This window comes from Engystomops pustulosus, chromosome 5, assembly GCF_040894005.1.
Source record: "Engystomops pustulosus chromosome 5, aEngPut4.maternal, whole genome shotgun sequence".
NCBI lineage: Eukaryota > Metazoa > Chordata > Amphibia > Anura > Leptodactylidae > Engystomops > Engystomops pustulosus.
The window spans coordinates 211,318,430-211,343,982 of NC_092415.1; the positions used below are offsets into that span (position 1 = coordinate 211,318,430).

Here is a 25,553-nt window from a genome sequence, read left to right on the forward strand (position 1 = left end):
TCCCCTATGTACAGGAATATAACTACTATAATACTGCCCCCTATGTACAGGAATATAACTACTATAATACTGCCGCCTATGTACAAGAATATAACTACTATAATACTGCCCCCTATGTACAGGAGTATAACTACTATAATACTGTCCCCTATGTACAGGAATATAACTACTATAATACTGCCCCCTATGTACAAGAATATAACTACTATAATACTGCCCCCTATGTACAGGAATATAACTACTATAATACTGTCCCCTATGTACAAGAATATAACTACTATAATACTGCCCCCTATGTACAAGAATATAACTACTATAATACTGCCCCCTATGTACAAGAATATAACTACTATAATACTGCCTCCTATGTACAGGAATATAACTACTATAATACTGCCCCTATATACAAGAATATAAGTACTATAATACTGCTCCCTATGTACAAGAATATAACTACTATAATACTGCCCCCTATGTACAAGAATATAACTACTATAATACTGCTCCCTATGTACAGGAATATAACTACTATAATACTGCCCCCTATGTACAGGAATATAACTACTATAATACTGCCCCCTATGTACAGGAATATAACTACTATAATACTGCCCCCTATGTACAAGAATATAACTACTATAATACTGCTCCCTATGTACAGGAATATAACTACTATAATACTGCCCCCTATGTACAAGAATATAACTACTATAATACTGCCTCCTATGTACAGGAATATAACTACTATAATACTGCCCCTATGTACAAGAATATAACTACTATAATACTGCCCCCTATGTACAGGAATATAACTACTATAATACTGCCCCATATGTACAGAAATATAACTACTATAATACTGCCGCCTATGTACAAGAATATAACTACTATAATACTGCCGCCTATGTACAAGAATATAACTACTATAATACTGCCGCCTATGTACAAGAATATAACTACTATAATACTGCGCCCTATGTACAGGAATATAACTACTATAATGCCGCCCCCTATGTACAGGAATATAACTACTATAATACTGCCCCCTATGTACAAGAATATAACTACTATAATACTGCCCCCTATGTACAGGAATATAACTACTATAATACTGCCCCCTATGTACAAGAATATAATTACTATAATACTGCCCCCTATGTACAGGAATATAACTACTATAATACTGCTCCTATGTACAGGGATATAACTACTATAATACTGCCCCCTATGTACAGGAATATAACTACTATAATACTGCTCCTATGTACAGGGATATAACTACTATAATACTGCCCCCTATGTACAGGGATATAACTACTATAATACTCCCCCTATGTACAAGAATATAACTACTATAATACTGCCCCCTATGTACAGGAATATAACTACTATAATACTGCCCCCTATGTACAGGAATATAACTACTATAATACTGCCCCCTATGTACAGGAATATAACTACTATAATACTGCCCCCTATGTACAGGAATATAACTGCTATAATACTGCCCCCTATGTACAAGAATATAACTACTATAATACTGCCCCCTATGTACAGGGATATAACTACTATAATACTGCCTCCTATGTACAGGAATATAACTACTATAATACTGCCCCCTATGTACAGGAATATAACTACTATAATACTGCCCCCTATGTACAGGAATATAACTACTATAATACTGCCCCCTATGTACAAGAATATAAATACTATAATACTGCCCCCTATGTACAAGAATATAACTACTATAATACTGCCTCCTATGTACAGGGATATAACTACTATAATACTGCCTCCTATGTACAGGAATATAACTACTATAATACTGCCCCCTATGTACAGGAATATAACTACTATAATACTGCCCCCTATGTACAGGGATATAGCTACTATAATACTGCCCCCTATGTACAGGAATATAACTACTATAATACTGCCCCCTATGTACAAGAATATAACTACTATAATACTCCCCCTATGTACAAGAATATAACTACTATAATACTGCTCCCTATGTACAGGAATATAAATACTATAATACTGCTCCCTATGTACAGGAATATAACTACTATAATACTGCCCCCTATGTACAGGAATATAACTACTATAATACTGCCCCCTATGTACAGGAATATAACTACTATAATACTGCCCCCTATGTACAAGAATATAACTACTATAATACTGCCCCCTATGTACAAGAATATAACTACTATAATACTGCCCCTATGTACAAGAATATAACCACTATAATACTGCCCCCTATGTACAAGAATATAACTACTATAATACTGCCCCCTATGTACAGGAATATAACTGCTATAATACTGCCCCCTATGTAAAGGAATATAACTACTATAATACTGCCCCCTATGTACAAGAATATAACCACTATAATACTGCCCCCTATGTACAAGAATATAACTACTATAATACTGCCCCCTATGTACAGGAATATAACTACTATAATACTGCCCCCTATGTACAGGAATATAACTACTATAATACTGCCCCCTATGTACAGGAATATAACTGCTATAATACTGCCCCCTGTGTATATGTGCAGTATTCTGCGGCCTGGACCTGGCTCTGTGGCTCCTGCATTGTACACACTGTGTGTGGGTTATCGGCTTGCACAGCGCATACAATGTGGATGTTACGTGAGTCGCTCTCAGCAGCGCCGGCGTCTGGCGTAGACGGATTCCTCGTGTATTATTTATGGTTACGGTAGATTTATGTCCCAGGCGTTTCTGATCAGCTCCTGGTTTGCTTAATCCCGTCTTGTTTTTATGGATTGTGACAAATTAGCGGAACCGTCTATGATAGGACAAGAATAACAGGAGGCTCCGCCCCCTTCCCCCGCTCCTCGCTCTGGACTAGAATCCATCTGTCTCCATTTATCACAAATTATATGTATAATGTGGGGATGTACAGCCCGTCCCCCGTCACAGATCTCATTCTCTCCGGATTAGTCCAGACATCTCAGGGGCTCCCGACTCCATCACAAGACTCCTCCTCCCTGCAGCCACCACTAGGGGGCGCTAAATGTATACCAATACATTCCGGGTGCAACTGAATATGACAGCTCTGCTGACCCCACCCTCTAATAACAATGAGATGACTCTGCTGACCCCACCCTCTAATGATAATGAGATGACTCTGCTGACCCCACCCTCTAATGATAATGAGATGACTCTGCTGACCCCACCCTCTAATAACAATGAGATGACTCTGCTGACCCCACCCTCTAATAACAATGAGATGACTCTGCTGATCCCCCCCTATAATGATAATGAGATGACTCTGCTGACCCCACCCTCTGATGATAATGAGATGACTCTGCTGACCCCACCCTCTAATAACAATGAGATGACTCTGCTGACCACACCCTTTAATGATAATGAGATGACTCTGCTGACCCCACCCTCTAATGATAATGAGATGACTCTGCCGGCCCCACCCTCTAATGATAATGAGATGACTCTGCCGGCCCCACCCTCTAATGATAATGAGATGACTCTGCTGACCCCACCCTCTAATGATAATGAGATGAGTCTGACGATCCCCCCCCTATAATGATAATGAGATGACTCTGCTGACCCCGCCCTCTAATGATAATGAGATGACTCTGCTGACCCCACCCTCTAATAACAATGAGATGACTCTGCTGACCCCACCCTCTAATGATAATGAGATGACTCTGCTGACCCCACCCCCTAATGATAATGTGATGACTCTGCTGACCCCGCCCTCTAATGATAATGAGATGAGTCTGACGATCCCCCCCTATAATGATAATGAGATGACTCTGCTGACCCCGCCCTCTAATGATAATGAGATGACTCTGCTGACCCCACCCTCTAATAACAATGAGATGACTCTGCTGACCCCACCCTCTAATGATAATGAGATGACTCTGCTGACCCCACCCCCTAATGATAATGTGATGACTCTGCTGACCCCGCCCTCTAATGATAATGAGATGAGTCTGACGATCCCCCCCCTATAATGATAATGAGATGACTCTGCTGTCCCCACCCTCTAATGATAATGAGATGACTCTGCTGACCCCACACTTTAATGATAATGAGATGACTCTGCTGACCCCACCCTCTAATGATAATGAGATGACTCTGCTGACCCCACCCCCTAATGATAATGAGATGACTCTGCTGTCCCTACCCTCTAATGATAATGAGATGACTCTGCCGGCCCCACCCTCTAATGTTAATGAGATGACTCTGCTGACCCCACCCTCTAATGATAATGAGATGACTCTGCTGACCCCACCCTCTAATGATAATGAGATGACTCTGCTGACCCCACCCTCTAATGATAATGAGATGACTCTGCTGACCCCTCCCTCTAATGATAATGAGATGACTCTGCTGACCCCACCCTCTAATGATAATGTGATGACTCTGCTGACCCCACCCTCTAATAATAATGAGATGACTCTGCTGACTCCACCCTCTAATGATAATGAGATGACTGCTGACTCCACCCTCTAATGATAATGAGATGACTCTGCTGACCCCACCCTCTAATGATAATGAGATGACTCTGCTGACCCCACCTTCTAATGATGAGATGACTCTGCCGACCCCACCCTCTAATAATAATGAGATGACTCTGCTGACCCCACCCCCTAATGATAATGAGATGACTCTGCTGTCCCCACCCTCTAATGATAATGAGATGACTCTGCTGACCCCCCCCTCTAATGATAATCAGATGACTCTGCTGACCCCACCCTCTAATGATAATGAGACGACTCTGCTGACCCCACCCCCTAATGTTAATGAGATGACTCTGCTGACCCCACCCTCTAATGATAATGAGATTACTCTGCCGACCCCCCCCCTATAATGATAATGAGATGACTCTGCTGACCCCAACCCCCTAATGATAATGAGATGACTCTGCTGACCCCACCCCCTAATGATAATGAGATGACTCTGCTGACCCCACCCCCTAATGATAATGAGATGACTCTGCTGACCCCACCCCCTAATGATAATGAGATGACTCTGCCGACCCCACCCCCTAATGATAATGAGATGACTCTGCTGACCCCACCCTCTAATGATAATGAGACGACTCTGCTGACCCCACCCCCTAATGTTAATGAGATGACTCTGCTGACCCCACCCTCTAATGATAATGAGATTACTCTGCCGACCCCCCCCCTATAATGATAATGAGATGACTCTGCTGACCCCAACCCCCTAATGATAATGAGATGACTCTGCTGACCCCACCCCCTAATGATAATGAGATGACTCTGCTGACCCCACCCCCTAATGATAATGAGATGACTCTGCTGACCCCACCCCCTAATGATAATGAGATGACTCTGCCGACCCCACCCCCTAATGATAATGAGATGACTCTGCTGACCCCACCCTCTAATGATAATGAGATGACTCTGCTGACCCCACCCTCTAATGATAATGAGATGACTCTGCCGACCCCCCCCCCCCCACTTCAATGATAATGAGATGACTCTGCTGACTCCTCCCTCTAATGATAATGAGATGACAGGACTCTCACACTGCCCCCCTTCCTCCTCAATTATGAAATTGGGAACAAGGGGGCGGAGCATTTCCTGCTATGTCTGATAGAAGCTTCTGTTAACAAAAGAGACTGGAAACATCATTATTAGTGATATTATTGTATTTACTTATACGTTATACAACCAGAGACGTGTCACTAACATCACAATCTCTTACTTCTAGGAGTTCCTGCTATATTTGTCACTATATGGGCGCGGGAAAGAGCCAGGCTAGCCGACACCGAGTGAGTACAGGACCTACAGCATTATACCCCAGAGCTGCGCTCACTATTCTGCTGCTGGTGCAGTCACTGTGTACATACATGACATTACTTATCCTGTACTGATCCTGAGTTACATCCTGTATTATACCCCAGAGCTGCACTCACTATTCTGCTGCTGGTGCAGTCACTGTGTACATACATGACATTACTTATCCTGTACTGATCCTGAGTTACATCCTGTATTATACTCCAGAGCTGCACTCACTATTCTGCTGCTGGTGCAGTCACTGTGTACATACATGACATTACTTATCCTGTACTGATCCTGAGTTACATCCTGTATTATACCCCAGAGCTGCACTCACTATTCTGCTGCTGGTGCAGTCACTGTGTACATACATGACATTACTTATCCTGTACTGATCCTGAGTTACATCCTGTATTATACTCCAGAGCTGCACTCACTATTCTGCTGCTGGTGCAGTCACTGTGTACATAGATGACATTACTTATCCTGTACTGATCCTGAGTTACATCCTGTATTATACCCCAGAGCTGCACTCACTATTCTGCTGCTGGTGCAGTCACTGTACATACATGACATTACTTATCCTGTACTGATCCTGAGTTACATCCTGTATTATACCCCAGAGCTGCACTCACTATTCTGCTGCTGGTGCAGTCACTGTGTACATACATGACATTACTTATCCTGTACTGATCCTGAGTTACATCCTGTAAATCTTTTATTTTATATAAAAATGAAAAACATAACAACCATAAACATAAATCAAGCCATAACTTCTGGCAAAATAAAACAATAATAATAATAACAAAACAATAATACAAACTAAAAGAGTCTTACGGAAATCTCCTGGCCCAGCCACACACACACCACACACTCAGCATAAGAACAAACAAAACCATCACCCATTCCCACCACCTAAATTTTTTTTTTTTTTTTTAAATACACAGCAAAATACACAGCAAAATACACATAAACGAACAAGAAATAAACATAGAAATAACAATGAATATAACTGAAATAACATTAATAACATTAAATAACATTAAATATAGCTAACTAAATCCCACGCCCATCACCCTCCCACCCAGACACTGGTCTAACGTCCAAAGTTCGCGTTATATAGTCCAGACCAGTGCCCAGGATCGTACAGTCCAAGTCCCGTCCACCCCCCTCCCAACCTAACACCCTAACACCAACACCCCAAAACCAACCAACCTATAAACACACACAAGAACTATAACTACATATAACTATATACACACTGTACACAAGATACAAACACATTAAACATATCAACATATATCCAAACCACATAAAGCCCAGGTTCGGCACCTGCAAGCCGCTACATCACTACATGCTCAGATACAAAACAAAAATCTACAGTGTCAGCTTCAGCCCAACACCAGGAGAGGAGATGACGGACTAAGGGACACTAAAGGAGAACCCCCTCCAAAGGAGAGAGGCCCTCCCCGTGCCCCGCCTCTCATACTCCAGAGAGCGCACCTTCACCAGGTCACCCAGAATGTTCCTAACCACCTCATCCACCGGGAGGATTTTACGCTGCGTCGATACTAAACACCGTGCGTTCCACGTGTGGTACCTGACCACTAGGCTAACTAGGAATAACGTGCAGCGGTCCCGGCCACCCAGGCCTCTGAATGCTCCATAGGCCCACTCCGCATAGGAGAGACCGGCCAACCCGGGCCAATGGATGGAAACGCCCACCCGGTTGTACACCTCTGTGTTAAAGGGGCACTGAAGCAGGAAGTGGTCCATGCTCTCCAGCAGGCCACCGCACTCCTCCCGGGGACAACCCCTTTCCTCAGAGCTCCTACACTTCAGATTGTCCCTCACACACAGCTTTCCATGGAAGCAGCGCCAAGCCAAGTCCCAAAACTTCAAGGGGATCCTGATGGAATTCAAAAGACCTAAACCCACCCCAAGATCCCGACTTGGGCAATCCCTGAGGGCCAGAGGCTTCTGGAAACGGGCAAACAGAACCCTCCTGTCAAGGAGTTTCCTCGACAAAGTCCTGATCTCCCACATTCCCAGACCCCACCGGCGAATCACCTTCAGAACCGGGGTAGCGTAAGCCGGAAGATGCCCATGCGGTGTACGAAGATCCTTCACTTGCCCTCCTGTCTCCCATTCCTGGAAGAAAGGCCGAAACCATCCCCTACAGGAGTATACCCACGGAGGAGCCCTCTCTTTCCAGAGGTTTGCAACATTGATCTTAAGAAAGGTATTCACTAGGAACACCACAGGGTTGACCATACACAACCCTCCTTGTCTCCTCGTGCGGTAAGTAACCTCCCTCTTGATAAGGTTCAGCCTATTCCCCCATAACAGCTGGAAGAACAGACTGTACACCCGAGTCCAGAGGGGCTCTGGCAACATGCACACACTGCCCAGATATATCAGCAATGGGAGCAGGTAAGTTTTAATCAAGTTCACCCTTTCCCTGAGGGTCAAAGACCAACCCTTCCACTGGTCCACCCTCTGAGCGGCGATCTTAAGCCTGCCGTCCCAGTTTTGCATGGGGTAATCCCCCTGGCCAAATTCGATGCCGAGAACTTTGGCAGAGTCTTGGGGCCCTGGAAGAGTGTCCGGGAGATCAAAGCCTGGATCCCCCTCTCCCAGCCAGAGACTCTCACACTTATCCCGGTTGATCTTGGACCCAGAAGCCTCTGAGTAGCGGTCAACCTCTGACATCACCCATTGCGCCTCCCCTCTCGAGGACACAAAAACGGTGACATCATCGGCATAGGCTACCACCCTTAGAGTGGCTTCCGGTGCCGCCTGGTCCATCCCGACTCCCACCAACGGCCCACGATCAACCCTCCTAAGGAATGGGTCAATCGCGAACACGTATAAAAGTGGGCTCAGAGGACAACCCTGGCGAACACCAGACCCGACCTCAAAAGGGCGGCCAATCCAACCGTTCACAAGCGGGAAACTCTCTGCCCCTGCGTACAAAACTTTCAGCCAATTGACAAACCCACCCGGCAGGCCATACCTCAGAAGGACAGACCAGAGGTACTCGTGGTTAACCCGATCAAACGCTTTTGCCTGATCCAAGGACAGCAAGTACCCCTTCCATTTACCAGCCCTGCCCTGCTCCACTGCCTCCCGGACACAAAGCACAGCACTAAATGTACTGCGGCCTGGAACAGAGCAGTGCTGGGTCCCTGAAAGGAGCCGGGGCGCAAACTGCACCAGCCGATTAAACAGCACCTTTGCCAAAACCTTTCTGTCCGTATTGAGAAGCGCTATGGGACGCCAGTTCTCAATACGAGATCGGTCCTTACCCTTTGACAGGATGATCAGGGCAGACCTCCTCATTGACTTCGGCAGAGCGCCCGAGGAAAGACACTCATTGAATACCTCAGTCAAGAGGGGAACCAAGGCGTCCTTAAAGGTCTTATAAAACTCAGATGTTAAGCCATCCGGACCTGGCGATTTCTTGAGGGCGAGCCCTTCAATCGCCCGGCTGACTTCCTCTTCCCTGATCAGCTCTGTCAAAACATCAAGAGAGGGGTCTACTCCTGGCTCAGGGACAGTTTCTGCCAGGAAAGCCGACATCACATCCCGATCTAGATCCTTCCTGCCCAAGAGGTGTGAGTAGAAGGATCTGACGACCTCCAGGATCCCTGATCTGGACCTTTTCAGGGATCCCGTACTGTCAACCAGTCCCGTGACAACTTTACCATTCACTGACATCTTGCAGTTTCTGTAAGGGTCGGGCGAGCGGTATTTCCCGTAATCCCTCTCAAAAACCAAAGATGCGTGTCTATCGTACTGACACCTCTTCAGCAAGGATTTCACTCTGGAGATGTCCTCACGACTACCTCCAGTCGAGACGAGATGCTCGAGTTTCCTCCTCAGGCCCTGATACAGGCGGTACCTGTCCAGGCTCCTGAGGCTCGAGAGCTGGCGGAAGAATCTCGCCACCCTTTTCTTGAGCATCTCCCACCACTCTGACTTACTGCTACAAAGGCCCAGCAATGGTACCTGGCTCTGAAGAAAGTCCTCAAAGGATTGTCTTATCTCTGCTTCTTCCAGGAGAGACGAATTGAGCTTCCAGTAGCCTCTTCCCATCCGGGGGGTCTCTGTAACATTCAGAGAAAACAAAATTAAACAGTGGTCGGAGAACTCCACCTCAACAACAGACACTGCTGAAGAGATGGCTTCCTCCTTTAAATAAAACCTGTCTATTCTAGACCTGCAGCTACCCCTATAATAGGTGAACCCCGCGTGGCCTGGGGTGTGCCGGATGTGGACATCCACCAGGCGAGCCTCACTAGCTATGCTATTAAGAGCGACGCTATCATAAGTCAGCTTGTCTCTGGAACCTCCCCTATCCTGGGACCTCGTGACAGCATTGAAGTCCCCTCCAAAGACCACCTGCCGACTTGTAAAAAGGTAGGGCTTGATCCTCATAAAGAGACACTTCCTGTCCCACTTGGACTGGGGACCGTAGATGTTAATTAGGCGAAGTTCTTGTCCCTTCATGAGGATATCCAGGATCAGGCACCTCCCCATTTCTAACTCAATAATTCGTCGGCATTCTATCGGTGCGGTAAAAAGGACCGCCACTCCGCTATACGGCTCGGCCGCAAGAGACCAATAGGAAGGCCCGTGTCTCCATTCCCTCTTAGCTTTAAACACGGCCGCCAAATCTGGCAGCCTGGTCTCCTGCAAAAATAAAATGTCGGCTTCAACGCGGCCGAGAAAATCAAAGGCCGCAAATCTAGCCGCATCAGACTTAATGCTGGCGACATTAATGGACGCCAGCGTCAACGGAGTGGGTGCCGCCATCATGAGTGATTGAGTTAGACGGCTTTTTTCTTTCCATTTCCCTTCCCCCGACTCTCCTCTGAAGATGATGCCTTTTCCCTTTTACCATCAGAATTGGGGCAACTTCTTTTTAACGAAATTGAGGTGTCCATGTTATTACTGGCCCCCAAGGACCCACCCGGACCACCCTCTCCTTCGTCCTTGTCTCCTGACTCTGAGTCAGTCTCCCACTCTGAGGACCCAGCATCCCCAGAGGATAGAGACTCGGCGCCCCCTGCAGGCTGCTCCGCCGCCACCTCCAGAACCCCACCCTCAGCCTCTCCTTCCGAGGAGGCGATCTCATCGAGGGTGAGGAACCGGTTGGAAAGCTCAACCAGAGGGGAGGAAATTTTCCCTTCCTTAGGTACCTTAGATACGCCGCGTTTTTTCTTTTTCTGCTTGCGCTTATTTTCTAGCCAAATCCTGTTATCCTCATCCATACTCTCATAATGGGAGGACGTGGAGGACATGGCACCTTTCTCGCGCTCCATCCTCCTGACCTCCTCATCCAACTCATCATCCCTCAGGGCCTCAGTAGCATGACCAGCCTCTGAGGAAGGACCAAGGGTCACCCCAGCAACCTGAGGTTTCCCCAGTTCTCTCCCTTTTTGTCTGGCTTCAAGCCGCCTCAACTGAGAAGGTGACTTATTCTTACTTTTCTTCACAGGCCCCTCAGCTCCTCCACCTCTGCTGGTACCTTCCCCAGCAGAAGCAACCTCATGGCTCTCCTCCACTGGGGTCACAACCGCATTGGCAAAGGAGCGAGGACAACGGCTGAAAGGGTGACCGAGCTCACCACACAGGTTACACCTAATGTCCTTACAGGATGCAGCGAGATGACCTAGCCCACCACACAAAGCGCACTTCTGCACTTGGCAGCTGGCGCTGAAGTGTGTGGGGTCACCGCACCTGTGACAGACCTTCGGCTGCCCCTGGTAGAAAATCAGGATTCTGTCCCGCCCAAGAAAGGCTGAAGAAGGAATGTGGGCGACTGTGCCGCCTGAACACTTCAACTTCATCATGAAGGTCCAGGCCCCAGACCAAATGCCAAATTCATCGCGGTTTTTCTGAGGTACCTGAACTACTTCGCCATAACGACTTAGCCACGTCATGATGTCCATGCAAGAAAGTGACTCGTTACGGGTCAAAACGGTCACCTTCTTGACTGTGTTTTGGCGAGACACTGCTTGCACAGCAAAGTCTCGCCATGCGGGCTCGTTCTTTGCCAGCTCATAATGCGACCAGAAGAGCTCTAAGCCCTCCGGCCGAACAAAGCTGACATCGAACTCCGGAGTACCATAAGGATGTATCAGGGCAAAGATGTCACTAGCCCTGAAGTTCATCTTCAGGAGGAGCTCCACCACCCTTGACCTGGGTGGGCATGCGTCACTGCCCCTCCAGCGAAGACGAACCACATTCCTACGGGAAGCACCGGGCCCAGTTGTGGGTAAAGACCATACAGTCTCTCCCCCCCTTTTCTCTTGGAAGGCTGCCAGGCCATGCCTGTCTGTCCAGAAGGACAGATCAACATCTCTCCCCTCTACAGTGATTGACTTTTCCCCTCTCCTGAGAGCCTCCAGAAGACGCCCTTGCAAAACGCTATTCCCAGAGCCAGGAGACAAGGAGTTAACCCCACTTGCCCCAGCGGTGACACTCGCATAGCTCCTTATGGGAGCGGCCACCACTGGGGGTGCAGATGGTCCAGCACGCACACCAGGATCACCCCCCTCAGCACCATTCACCACCCCAACATTCACCACACTATGTACAATACTGCCTCGCTTCCTTGCATCACTCACACCAGCTGGGCCAGGAGGACCTGGGGTTGCCTCGGCGTCACTGGACACTGGGGGTAGAGCCACCTCCATAGCTGATACAGCCTGAGTAGAGGCAGCTCCAACCCCGATCTTACTTGTGCCCTCTGCCTCATTGGCATTAACCCCTTGTTGACCAGCTGTTTTAATGTTTGAGCACCGCTGCTCGCTAGATGCATGAGGTCTCTTTTCTTTATGAAGTCCGGACAGTCTCTTGTTACCATCTCCTGGGTCAGATGATCCAATGCAAAATAATATTTTTCCTGCACCCTTTCCTGCAGGCTGCACAGGACGCTTGGGAGGCGCCGCACTACAAGCCCCAGCAGCCCCATCACACTGCCGCTGCTTACCGGAGCAAGCAACAGCCACAGCGCTAGGGGCCACAGGAGCCACCGCCACTGCCCCTGGCACAGGGCCACCCCCCCCTCCCACTGGGGGGCAGCGCACAGTACCAGGACCTGCTGGATCGCCCTCACTGTCCGGCCTTTCGGCCGATGCCTTCCCTGCACCATCCTTGCTACTACAAACAAGGCTGGTGCTCTGCGCCATGATGGAACGTGGCTTTGCACTCTCCCCGCACCCTGGCACCGAGTCCACTGCAGGATTCGTGCTGGGCTGGGCAACGGGGCCTACACGACAGGCTGGCACTGCTGCCCGCCCGGAGGGAACAGGGAGGGGACGAAACACCAGATTCACCTCCTGAGACGCCTTGGTCTTCCTGGCTCTCTTCTTTCTCTTTAGGTCGTCATCCGGGATCTCATCGCCGAAGGAGAAGTTTTGGAGGTGAACTGGGGACTCAAGCTGACGGATCTGAGCCATTAGCGCCCCCCCCTGGCCGCTGTCATCACTTTCCTCCTCCAGGTTGGCAGAGCCGCAGCCTGATGGTAATGGCGCTTGCTCCGCAGGCAGCCTGTCGTGCGAGGCCTGCTGGTGTTGGTGCAGGCCACCAGACGGACACGGCAGGTCTTCCTCATCCTCCTCATCATCGCCATCGCCTTCATCCGCCTGGATCTCAAGCCCCTTCAGCTTTCTCAGCTTCTCCTGGCGCATCTCCTCAAATCTGGCGTCATTGTCCAACTTTTCCCTGAACGGACCACTGTGCTCCCGGATCAACCGTCGTTTTTCCTGCAGAGCGGTGACCTCGGCTTTTAGTCTGTCAATGGTGTTAAGATGATCAGACTTTTTCTTCTGTGTAGCCACCCCCGCTAGGGCCAAGGTCTCCCTTATCTCCTCCTGGAGCCTATTCATCGCCTTGCCAGCTTCCTCGTACTCACGGAGGTGCTCAGCAATCCGGGAGCCATAGATGGTAGCAGACTCCCGGGCCTTTAGGTGTCCCCATGCTTTTTGCACACCTCCGTGAGCACCCAGCTTTCCAGCTGAACCACCCAACTTTCCCGCACAGTCACTCAGCTTTCCAGGAGGAGCACTCAGGCTGATGTTACTTGCCTTGATCTTCTGTGAACCGGAGACCTTGCGGCTTCCCTGGGTCTTGGGGGTGGCAGCCGAGGTCACATCGCTGCGTCCTTGGGTTCGGGCAGATCTTCTCACCCCCTCCATGTTGGCCGGTATCTGGCTTTTCCTGCCCCCCGCCGGCCTGGTCCGGGAGGCAGAAGCCTGGGATTTTCCTGGCTCACTCATCCCAGAAACCCACTCCCTCCCTGGGGAGGAGAGAGCAGGCCTGGGTGGATTGGTCTTCCACGAGGTGGTGCAGGAGCTCAGTCACAAACAACCACACCCTTCAGTAGCACACAGCAGAATGAGATTGCACGCACTATTCTGCTGCTGGTGCAGTCACTGTGTACATACTTGACATTACTTATCCTGTACTGATCCTGAGTTACATCCTGTATTATACTCCAGAGCTGCACTCACTATTCTGCTGGTTGAAATTGCTGAATCCACCTGTAGTGATTGTGGTTGTGTCTTTGCAGCAGATGATATAGGGGAAGGCATTGGTCGGTGTCCCAGGCGTCACCTATATCATCTCATCCTCAAAATAATCAGACAGTTGATCTTTAAGAGCTTGTAGAAATGTCACTCAGAGAGAATGGTGGGCACTGGTCCCATGTGATTCTCATATTTTTGTTCTGTAGTGCAGCGAGCGCCATCTCTCTGCAGACGCAGGAAGGGGGACAGACAGTAGGTGTTCTCCTTAAGGAGACAATGCCAATTAAGGCCACCTTAAAGGCGTGTGGAGACTTAAAGCCATAATGCTCCACTAGGGAATTCTGGGAAAAATGCAAATACGTTTTCCAAGGTGTTAAATGGAAAACAATACCTCCTTTTGCTACCTTGAAAGGCAGCCCCCTTAACATCAAGTATGACTTACAAGAAGTCTAAAAATATGATGTGGGATTAAGCCAAACCAGTATATCTATTCCATAAGGAACAGACTCCCAACTGTAGACAGCACTGTTTCGACCTGATTGGGTCTCCTCAGTACAGCGTAGGGAACTGATTTGGCTATGTGAGAGGCTATTGACTAGGGACAGACAGTAGGTGTTCTCCTTAAGGAGACAATGCCAATTAAGGCCACCTTAAAGGCGTGTGGAGACTTAAAGCCATAATGCTCCACTAGGGAATTCTGGGAAAAATGCAAATACGTTTTCCAAGGTGTTAAATGGAAAACAATACCTCCTTTTGCTACCTTGAAAGGCAGCCCCCTTAACATCAAGTATGACTTACAAGAAGTCTAAAAATATGATGTGGGATTAAGCCAAACCAGTATATCTATTCCATAAGGAACAGACTCCCAACTGTAGACAGCACTGTTTCGACCTGATTGGGTCTCCTCAGTACAGCGTAGGGAACTGATTTGGCTATGTGAGAGGCTATTGACTAGGGACAGACAGTAGGTGTTCTCCTTAAGGAGACAATGCCAATTAAGGCCACCTTAAAGGCGTGTGGAGACTTAAAGCCATAATGCTCCACTAGGGAATTCTGGGAAAAATGCAAATACGTTTTCCAAGGTGTTAAATGGAAAACAATACCTCCTTTTGCTACCTTGAAAGGCAGCCCCCTTAACATCAAGTATGACTTACAAGAAGTCTAAAAATATGATGTGGGATTAAGCCAAACCAGTATATCTATTCCATAAGGAACAGACTCCCAACTGTAGACAGCACTGTTTCGACCTGATTGGGTCTCCTCAGTACAGCGTAGGGAACTGATTTGGCTATGTGAGAGGCTATTGACTAGGGACAGACAGTAGGTGTTCTCCTTAAGGAGACAATGCCAATTAAGGCCACCTTAAAGGCCTAGTGGAGCATTATGGCTTTAAGTCTCCACACGCCTTTAAGGTGGCCTTAATTGGCATTGTCTCCTTAAGGAGAACACCTACTGTCTGTCCCTAGTCAATAGCCTCTCACATAGCCAAATCAGTTCCCTACGCTGTACTGAGGAGACCCAATCAGGTCGAAACAGTGCTGTCTACAGTTGGGAGTCTGTTCCTTATGGAATAGATATACTGGTTTGGCTTAATCCCACATCATATTTTTAGACTTCTTGTAAGTCATACTTGATGTTAAGGGGGCTGCCTTTCAAGGTAGCAAAAGGAGGTATTGTTTTCCATTTAACACCTTGGAAAACGTATTTGCATTTTTCCCAGAATTCCCTAGTGGAGCATTATGGCTTTAAGTCTCCACACGCCTTTAAGGTGGCCTTAATTGGCATTGTCTCCTTAAGGAGAACACCTACTGTCTGTCCCTAGTCAATAGCCTCTCACATAGCCAAATCAGTTCCCTACGCTGTACTGAGGAGACCCAATCAGGTCGAAACAGTGCTGTCTACAGTTGGGAGTCTGTTCCTTATGGAATAGATATACTGGTTTGGCTTAATCCCACATCATATTTTTAGACTTCTTGTAAGTCATACTTGATGTTAAGGGGGCTGCCTTTCAAGGTAGCAAAAGGAGGTATTGTTTTCCATTTAACACCTTGGAAAACGTATTTGCATTTTTCCCAGAATTCCCTAGTGGAGCATTATGGCTTTAAGTCTCCACACGCCTTTAAGGTGGCCTTAATTGGCATTGTCTCCTTAAGGAGAACACCTACTGTCTGTCCCTAGTCAATAGCCTCTCACATAGCCAAATCAGTTCCCTACGCTGTACTGAGGAGACCCAATCAGGTCGAAACAGTGCTGTCTACAGTTGGGAGTCTGTTCCTTATGGAATAGATATACTGGTTTGGCTTAATCCCACATCATATTTTTAGACTTCTTGTAAGTCATACTTGATGTTAAGGGGGCTGCCTTTCAAGGTAGCAAAAGGAGGTATTGTTTTCCATTTAACACCTTGGAAAACGTATTTGCATTTTTCCCAGAATTCCCTAGTGGAGCATTATGGCTTTAAGTCTCCACACGCCTTTAAGGTGGCCTTAATTGGCATTGTCTCCTTAAGGAGAACACCTACTGTCTGTCCCTAGTCAATAGCCTCTCACATAGCCAAATCAGTTCCCTACGCTGTACTGAGGAGACCCAATCAGGTCGAAACAGTGCTGTCTACAGTTGGGAGTCTGTTCCTTATGGAATAGATATACTGGTTTGGCTTAATCCCACATCATATTTTTAGACTTCTTGTAAGTCATACTTGATGTTAAGGGGGCTGCCTTTCAAGGTAGCAAAAGGAGGTATTGTTTTCCATTTAACACCTTGGAAAACGTATTTGCATTTTTCCCAGAATTCCCTAGTGGAGCATTATGGCTTTAAGTCTCCACACGCCTTTAAGGTGGCCTTAATTGGCATTGTCTCCTTAAGGAGAACACCTACTGTCTGTCCCTAGTCAATAGCCTCTCACATAGCCAAATCAGTTCCCTACGCTGTACTGAGGAGACCCAATCAGGTCGAAACAGTGCTGTCTACAGTTGGGAGTCTGTTCCTTATGGAATAGATATACTGGTTTGGCTTAATCCCACATCATATTTTTAGACTTCTTGTAAGTCATACTTGATGTTAAGGGGGCTGCCTTTCAAGGTAGCAAAAGGAGGTATTGTTTTCCATTTAACACCTTGGAAAACGTATTTGCATTTTTCCCAGAATTCCCTAGTGGAGCATTATGGCTTTAAGTCTCCACACGCCTTTAAGGTGGCCTTAATTGGCATTGTCTCCTTAAGGAGAACACCTACTGTCTGTCCCTAGTCAATAGCCTCTCACATAGCCAAATCAGTTCCCTACGCTGTACTGAGGAGACCCAATCAGGTCGAAACAGTGCTGTCTACAGTTGGGAGTCTGTTCCTTATGGAATAGATATACTGGTTTGGCTTAATCCCACATCATATTTTTAGACTTCTTGTAAGTCATACTTGATGTTAAGGGGGCTGCCTTTCAAGGTAGCAAAAGGAGGTATTGTTTTCCATTTAACACCTTGGAAAACGTATTTGCATTTTTCCCAGAATTCCCTAGTGGAGCATTATGGCTTTAAGTGTCCACACGCCTTTAAGGTGGCCTTAATTGGCATTGTCTCCTTAAGGAGAACACCTACTGTCTGTCCCTAGTCAATAGCCTCTCACATAGCCAAATCAGTTCCCTACGCTGTACTGAGGAGACCCAATCAGGTCGAAACAGTGCTGTCTACAGTTGGGAGTCTGTTCCTTATGGAATAGATATACTGGTTTGGCTTAATCCCACATCATATTTTTAGACTTCTTGTAAGTCATACTTGATGTTAAGGGGGCTGCCTTTCAAGGTAGCAAAAGGAGGTATTGTTTTCCATTTAACACCTTGGAAAACGTATTTGCATTTTTCCCAGACGCAGGAAGGTGTCTGATGCCTTTATTCATGAAGAGGGACACAGAGACGGCTCCGGGCAGAACAAGTTTTCTCTGTTATTATTGTGTCCCAACTATTGTTACATTGTATCACCATGTAACGTGTCATGTGACCAAACACAGAGAGATTCCCAAGACAGAAGGTGGAGTCTACACATCCCTTATTAATCATCCTATCAGGACAGAGGATTGTGGAGGAAGAGGAGGACAAAAGAGAACAGAGGAGTGTGGAGGGAGGAGGACAGAGGAGTCTGGAAGAGGAGGAGGACAGAGGAGTCTGGAGGAGGAGGAGGACAGAGGAGTCTGGAGGAGGAGGAGGTCAGAGGAGTCTGGAGAAGGAGGAGGACAGAGGAGTCTGGAGGAGGACAGAGGAGTGTGGAAGGAGGAGGACAGAGGAGTGTGGAAGGAGGAGGACAGAGGAGTGAGGAGGAGGACAGAGGAGTCTGGAGGAGGACAGAGGAGTCTGGAGGAGGAGGAGGACAGAGGAGTCTGGAGGAGGAGGAGGACAGAGGAGTCTGGAGGAGGAGGAGGACAGAGGAGTCTGGAAGAGGAGGAGGACAGAGGAGTCTGGAAGAGGAGGAGGACAGAGGAGTCTGGAGGAGGAGGAGGACAGAGGAGTCTGGAGGAGGACAGAGGAGTCTGGAGGAGGAGGAGGACAGAGGAGTCTGGAGGAGGAGGAGGACAGAGGAGTCTGGAGGAGGAGGAGGACAGAGGAGTCTGGAGGAGGACAGAGGAGTCTGGAGGAGGAGGAGGACAGAGGAGTCTCTATCAGCAGAATATGGAGTTGAGCTCTGGAGAATTATTCAGGTTCCTATTATCTGATACAAGAACAGACAGGTCCACGCATTAATGATTATTGAGCGCTCGTAGTTAGGGGACACGTGGCTGTTTATGGGGACGTCCTCTGCTGACATTGATCTCATAGTCTCCTCCAGCAATCGATGGAGACAAGAGGGGAAGTAACGGAGACTTCATCATAGCCGCATAATGCGCTGCCCGAGCTCTGACACCATGAAACGTTACCTTGATGTTTAACAACACAGAATAATATTGACACCAAGTATAGATCGTGCCGGAGAATTAAGGACAAGACGGATGTAATCATTATCCTAATGCCCCACATGTAACCAGGGAAACATCACTCACCCGGCATCAGGTCAGGATCCTCTAGATGACATTGTATGACTTTATACTAAAGATACAGAAACATGGAACTCATGAAATGACTGGAGATCTATTGTTAAAATAAATAATATAAAACATAAACAAAAAACATTATATACAAAATATTAACACCTCACCTGCTGGTCCAGCCCCATTCACACCATTTTTTTTTTTTATAAATCACAAAATGCGCCCTACACGAAACTGAATCCCTCGCCCGCTCCCTCCCTCAGACACTGGTCTAATGTCCAAAGTTTGCATTAAGAAGTCCAGACCAGTGTCCAATCCAGTGTCCAGTATCAGTTCCAAAATCCCCCACCATCACCCCCCTTCCAACCTTACACTAGATCCAAAACCCCACTGTATATAATATATACACCATATACAGTATTTGATGAAAACATAATACAATTACATCAATACAAACCACATAAAGCCCAGGTTCGGCGCCTGCAGCCCCTACATCACTACATGCCCAGAACACAAAACAAAAATCTACAGTGCAGCATCAGCCCAACACCAGGAGAGGAGACGACAGACTAAGGGACACTAAAGGAGAACCCCCTCCAAAGGAGAGAGGCCCTCCCCGTGCCCAGCCCCTCATACTCCAGAGAGCGCACCTTCACCAGGAGGAGAGGACTGACTAAGGGACACTAAGGAGAGAGGTCCTCCCTGTGCCCAGCCTCTCATACTCCAGAGAGCGCACCTTCACCAGGGGGGAGAGGACAGACTAAGGGGCACTAAGGAGAGAGGCCCTCCCCGTGCCCAGCCTCTCATACTCCAGAGAGCGCACCTTCACCAGGAGGGGAGAGGACAGACTAAGGGACACTAAGGAGAGAGGTCCTCCCTGTGCCCAGCCTCTCATACTCCAGAGAGCGCACCTTCACCAGGAGGGGAGAGGACAGACTAAGGGACACTAAGGAGAGAGGCCCTCCCCGTGCCCAGCCTCTCATACTCCAGAGAGCGCACCTTCACCAGGAGGGGAGAGGACAGACTAAGGGACACTAAGGAGAGAGGTCCTCCCCGTGCCCAGCCTCTCATACTCCAGAGAGCGCACCTTCACCAGGAGGGAGAGGACAGACTAAGGGACACTAAGGAGAGAGGTCCTCCCCGTGCCCAGCCTCTCATACTCCAGAGAGCGCACCTTCACCAGGAGGGGAGAGGACAGACTAAGAGACACTAAGGAGAGAGGCCCTCCTCGTGCCCAGCCTCTCATACTCCAGAGAGCGCACCTTCACCAGGAGGGAGAGGACAGACTAAGGGACTCTAAGGAGAGAGGTCCTCCCCGTGCCCAGCCTCTCATACTCCAGAGAGCGCACCTTCACCAGGAGGGGAGAGGACAGACTAAGGGACACTAAGGAGAGAGGCCCTCCCCGTGCCCCGCCTCTCATACTCCAGAGAGCGCACCTTCACCAGGAGGGGAGAGGACAGACTAAGGGACACTAAGGAGAGAGGTCCTCCCCGTGCCCAGCCTCTCATACTCCAGAGAGCGCACCTTCACCAGGAGCGGAGAGGACAGACTAAGGGACACTAAGGAGAGAGGCCCTCCCCGTGCCCAGCCTCTCATACTCCAGAGAGCGCACCTTCACCAGGAGGGGAGAGGACAGACTAAGGGACACTAAGGAGAGAGGTCCTCCCCGTGCCCAGCCCCTCATACTCCAGAGAGCGCACCTTCACCAGGAGGGGAGAGGACAGACTAAGGGACACTAAGGAGAGAGGTCCTCCCCATGCCCAGCCTCTCATACTCCAGAGAGCGCACCTTCACCAGGAGGGGAGAGGACAGACTAAGGGACACTAAGGAGAGAGGTCCTCCCCGTGCCCAGCCTCTCATACTCCAGAGAGCGCACCTTCACCAGGAGGGGACAGGACAGACTAAGGGGCACTAAGGAGAGAGGTCCTCCCCGTGCCAAGCCTCTCATACTCCAGAGAGCGCAACTTCACCAGGAGGGGAGAGGACAGACTAAGGGGCACTAAGGAGAGAGGCCCTCCCCGTGCCCAGCCCCTCATACTCCAGAGAGTGCACCTTCACCAGGAGGGAGAGGACAGACTAAGGGACACTAAGGAGAGAGGTCCTCCCCGTGCCAAGCCTCTCATACTCCAGAGAGCGCAACTTCACCAGGAGGGGAGAGGACAGACTAAGGGACACTAAGGAGAGAGGCCCTCCCCGTGCCCAGCCTCTCATACTCCAGAGAGTGCACCTTCACCAGGAGGGAGAGGACAGACTAAGGGACACTAAGGAGAGAGGTCCTCCCCGTGCCCAGCCTCTCATACTCCAGAGAGCGCACCTTCACCAGGAGGGAGGACAGGCTAAGTGACACTAAGGAGAGAGGTCCTCCCCGTGCCCAGCCTCTCATACTCCAGAGAGCGCACCTTCACCAGGAGCGGAGAGGACAGACTAAGGGACACTAAGGAGAGAAGTCCTCCCCGTGCCCAGCCTCTCATACTCCAGAGAGCGCAACTTCACCAGGAGAGGAGAGGACAGACTAAGGGACACTAAGGAGAGAGGCCATCCCCGTGCCCAGCCTCTCATACTCCAGAGAGCGCACCTTCACCAGGGGGGGAGAGGACAGACTAAGGGACACTAAGGAGAGAGGCCCTCCCCGTGCCCAGCCCCTCATACTCCAGAGAGCGCACCTTCACCAGGGGGGAGAGAGGACAGACTAAGGGACACTAAGGAGAGAGGTCCTCCCCGTGCCCAGCCTCTCATACTCCAGAGAGCGCACCTTCACCAGGGGGAGAGGACAGACTAAGGGACACTAAGGAGAGAGGCCATCCCCGTGCCCAGCCTCTCATACTCCAGAGAGCGCACCTTCACCAGGAGGGAGAGGACAGACTAAGGGACACTAAGGAGAGAGGTCCTCCCCGTGCCCAGCCTCTCATACTCCAGAGAGCGCACCTTCACCAGGTCACCCAGAATGTTCCTGACCACCTCATCCACCGGAAGGATTTTTTGCTGCGTCGACACTGAGCACCGTGCGTTCCACATGTGGTACCTGACCACTAGACTAACTAGAAATAACGTGCAGCGGTCCCGGCCACCCAGGCCTCTGAATGCTCCATAGGCCCACTCCGCATAGGAGAGACCGACCAACCCGGGCCAATGGATGGAAGCGCCCACCCGGTTGTACACCTCTGTGTTAAAGGGGCACTGAAGCAGGAAGTGGTCCATGCTCTCCAGCAGGCCACCGCACTCCTCCCGGGGACAACCCCTTTCCTCAGAGCTCCTACACTTCAGATTGTCCCTCACACACAGCTTTCCATGGAAGCAGCGCCAAGTCACGTCCCAAAACTTATAGGGGATCCTGATGGAATTCAATAAACTCAAACCCACCCCCAGATCCCGACTTGGGCAATCCCTGAGGGCCAGGGGCTTCTGGAAATGGGTCAACAGAACCCTCTTGTCAAGGACTTTCCTCGACAACGTCCTGATCTCCCACATTCCCAGACCCCACCGGCGAATCACCTTCAGAACCGGGGTAGCGTAAGCCGGAAGATGCCCATGCGGTGTACGGAGATCCTTCACTTGCCCTCCTGTCTACCATTCCTGGAAGAAAAGCCGAAACCATCCCCTGCAGGAGTATACCCACGGAGGAGCCCATCCCCTACAGGAGTATACCCACGGAGGAGCCCTCTCTTTCCAGAGGTTTGCTACATTGATCTTAAGAAAGGTATTCACTAGGAACACCACAGGGTTGACCATACACAACCCTCCTTGTCTCCTCGTGCGGTAAGTAACCTCCCTCTTGATTAGGTTCAGCCTATTCCCCCATAACAGCTGGAAGAACAGACTGTACACTCGAGTCCAGAGGGGTTCTGGCAACATGCACATTGCCCAGATAAATCAGCAATGGGAGCAGGTAAGTTTTAATCAGGTTCACCCTTTCCCTGAGGGTCAAAGACCAACCCTTCCACTGGTCCACCTTCTGGGCGGCGATCTTAAGCCTGCCGTCCCAGTTTTGCATGGGGTAATCCCCCTGGCCAAATTCGATGCCGAGAACTTTGGCAGAGTCTTGGGGCCCTGGAAGAGTGTCCGGGAGATCAAAGCCTGGATCCCCCTCTCCCAGCCAGAGACTCTCACACTTATCCCGGTTGATCTTGGACCCAGAAGCCTCTGAGTAGCGGTCAACCTCTGACATCACCCATTGCGCCTCCCCTCCCGAGGACACGAAAACGGTGACATCATCGGCATACGCTACCACCCTTAGAGTGGCTTCCGGTGCTGCCCGGTCCATCCCGACTCCCACCAACGGCCCACGATCAACCCTCCTAAGGAATGGGTCAATCGCGAACACGTACAGTAGTGGGCTCAGAGGACAACCCTGGCGAACACCAGACCCGACCTCAAAAGAGCGGCCAATCCAACCGTTCACAAGCGGGAAACTCTCTGCCCCTGCGTACAAAACCTTAAGCCAATTGACAAACTCCCCCGGCAGGCCATACCTCAGAAGGACAGACCAGAGGTACTCGTGGTTAACCCGATCAAACGCTTTTGCCTGATCCACGGACAGCAAGTACCCCTTCCAGTTACCAGCCCTGCCCTGCTCCACTGCCTCCCGGACACAAAGCACAGCACTAAATGTACTGCGGCCTGGAACAGAGCAGTGCTGGGTCCCCGAAAGGAGCCGGGGCGCAAACTGCACCAGCCGATTAAACAGCACCTTTGCCAAAACCTTTCTGTCCGCATTGAGAAGCGCTATGGGACGCCAGTTCTCAATACGAGATCGGTCCTTACCCTTTGACAGGATGATCAGGGCTGACCTCCTCATTGACTTCGGCAGAGCGCCCGAGGAAAGACACTCATTGAATACCTCAGTCAAGAGGGGAACCAAGGCGTCCTTAATGGTCTTATAAAACTCGGATGTTAAGCCATCCGGACCCGGCGATTTCTTGAGGGCGAGCCCTTCAATCGCCAGGCTGACTTCCTCTTCCCTAATCATCTCTGTCAAAACATCAAGAGAGGGGTCTACTCCTGGCTCAGGGACAGTTTCTGCCAGGAAAGCCGACATCACATCCCGATCTAGATCCTTCCTGCCCAAGAGGTGTGAGTAGAAGGATCTGACGACCTCCAGAATCCCTGATCTGGACCTTTTCAGGGATCCCGTACTGTCAACCAGTCCCGTGACAACTTTACCATTCACTGACATCTTGCAGTTTCTGTAAGGGTCGGGTGAGCGGTATTTCCCGTAATCCCTCTCAAAAACCAAAGATGCGTGTCTATCGTACTGACACCTCTTCAGCAAGGATTTCACTCTGGAGATGTCCTTACGACTACCTCCAGACGAGACGAGATGCTCGAGTTTCCTCCTCAGGCCCTGATACAGGCGGTACCTGTCCAGGCTCCTGAGGCTCGAGAGCTGGCGGAAGAATCTCGCCACCCTTTTCTTGAGCATCTCCCACCACTCTGACTTACTGCTACAAAGGCCCAGCAATGGTACCTGGCTCTGAAGAAAGTCCTCAAAGGATTGTCTTATCTCCGCTTCCTCCAGGAGAGACGAATTGAGCTTCCAGTAGCCTCCTGCCATCCGGGGGGTCTCTGTAACATTCAGAGAAAACAAAATTAAACAGTGGTCGGAGAACTCCACCTCAACAACAGAAACTGGTGAAGAAATGGCTTCCTCCTTTAAATAAAACCTGTCTATTCTAGACCTGCAGCTACCCCTATAATAGGTGAACCCCGCGTGGCCTGGGGTGTGCCGGATGTGGACATCCACCAGGCGAGCCTCACTGGCTATGCTATTAAGAGCGACGCTATCATAAGTCAGCTTGTCTCTGGAACCTCCCCTATCCTGGGACCTCGTGACAGCATTGAAGTCCCCTCCAAAGACCACCTGCCGACTTGTAAAAAGGTAGGGCTTGATCCTCATAAAGAGACACTTCCTGTCCCACTTGGACTGGGGACCATAGATGTTAATTAGGCGAAGTTCTTGTCCCTTCATGAGGACATCCAGGATCAGGCACCTCCCCATTTCTAACTCAATAACTCGTCGGCATTCTACCGGTGCGGTAAAAAGGACCGCCACTCCGCTATACGGCTCGGCCGCAAGAGACCAATAGGAAGGCCCGTGTCTCCATTCCCTCTTAGCTTTAAACACGGCCGCCAAATCTGGCAGCCTGGTCTCCTGCAAAAATAATATGTCGGCTTCAACACGGCCGAGAAAATCAAAGGCC

At 49.4% G+C, this 25,553-nt stretch overlaps 1 protein-coding gene across 1 annotated transcript in view; it reads left to right on the forward strand.

Moving 5' to 3' along the window:
* The window catches only part of PTH1R (parathyroid hormone 1 receptor), a 206,494-nt gene that overhangs the window by 157,005 nt on the left and 23,936 nt on the right, over positions 1–25,553 (forward strand). The window contains exon 8 of the mRNA XM_072154535.1: positions 5,742–5,802. Within this exon, the coding sequence (XP_072010636.1) occupies positions 5,742–5,802 (61 nt within the window). The remainder of the gene's footprint in view (positions 1–5,741; positions 5,803–25,553) is intronic.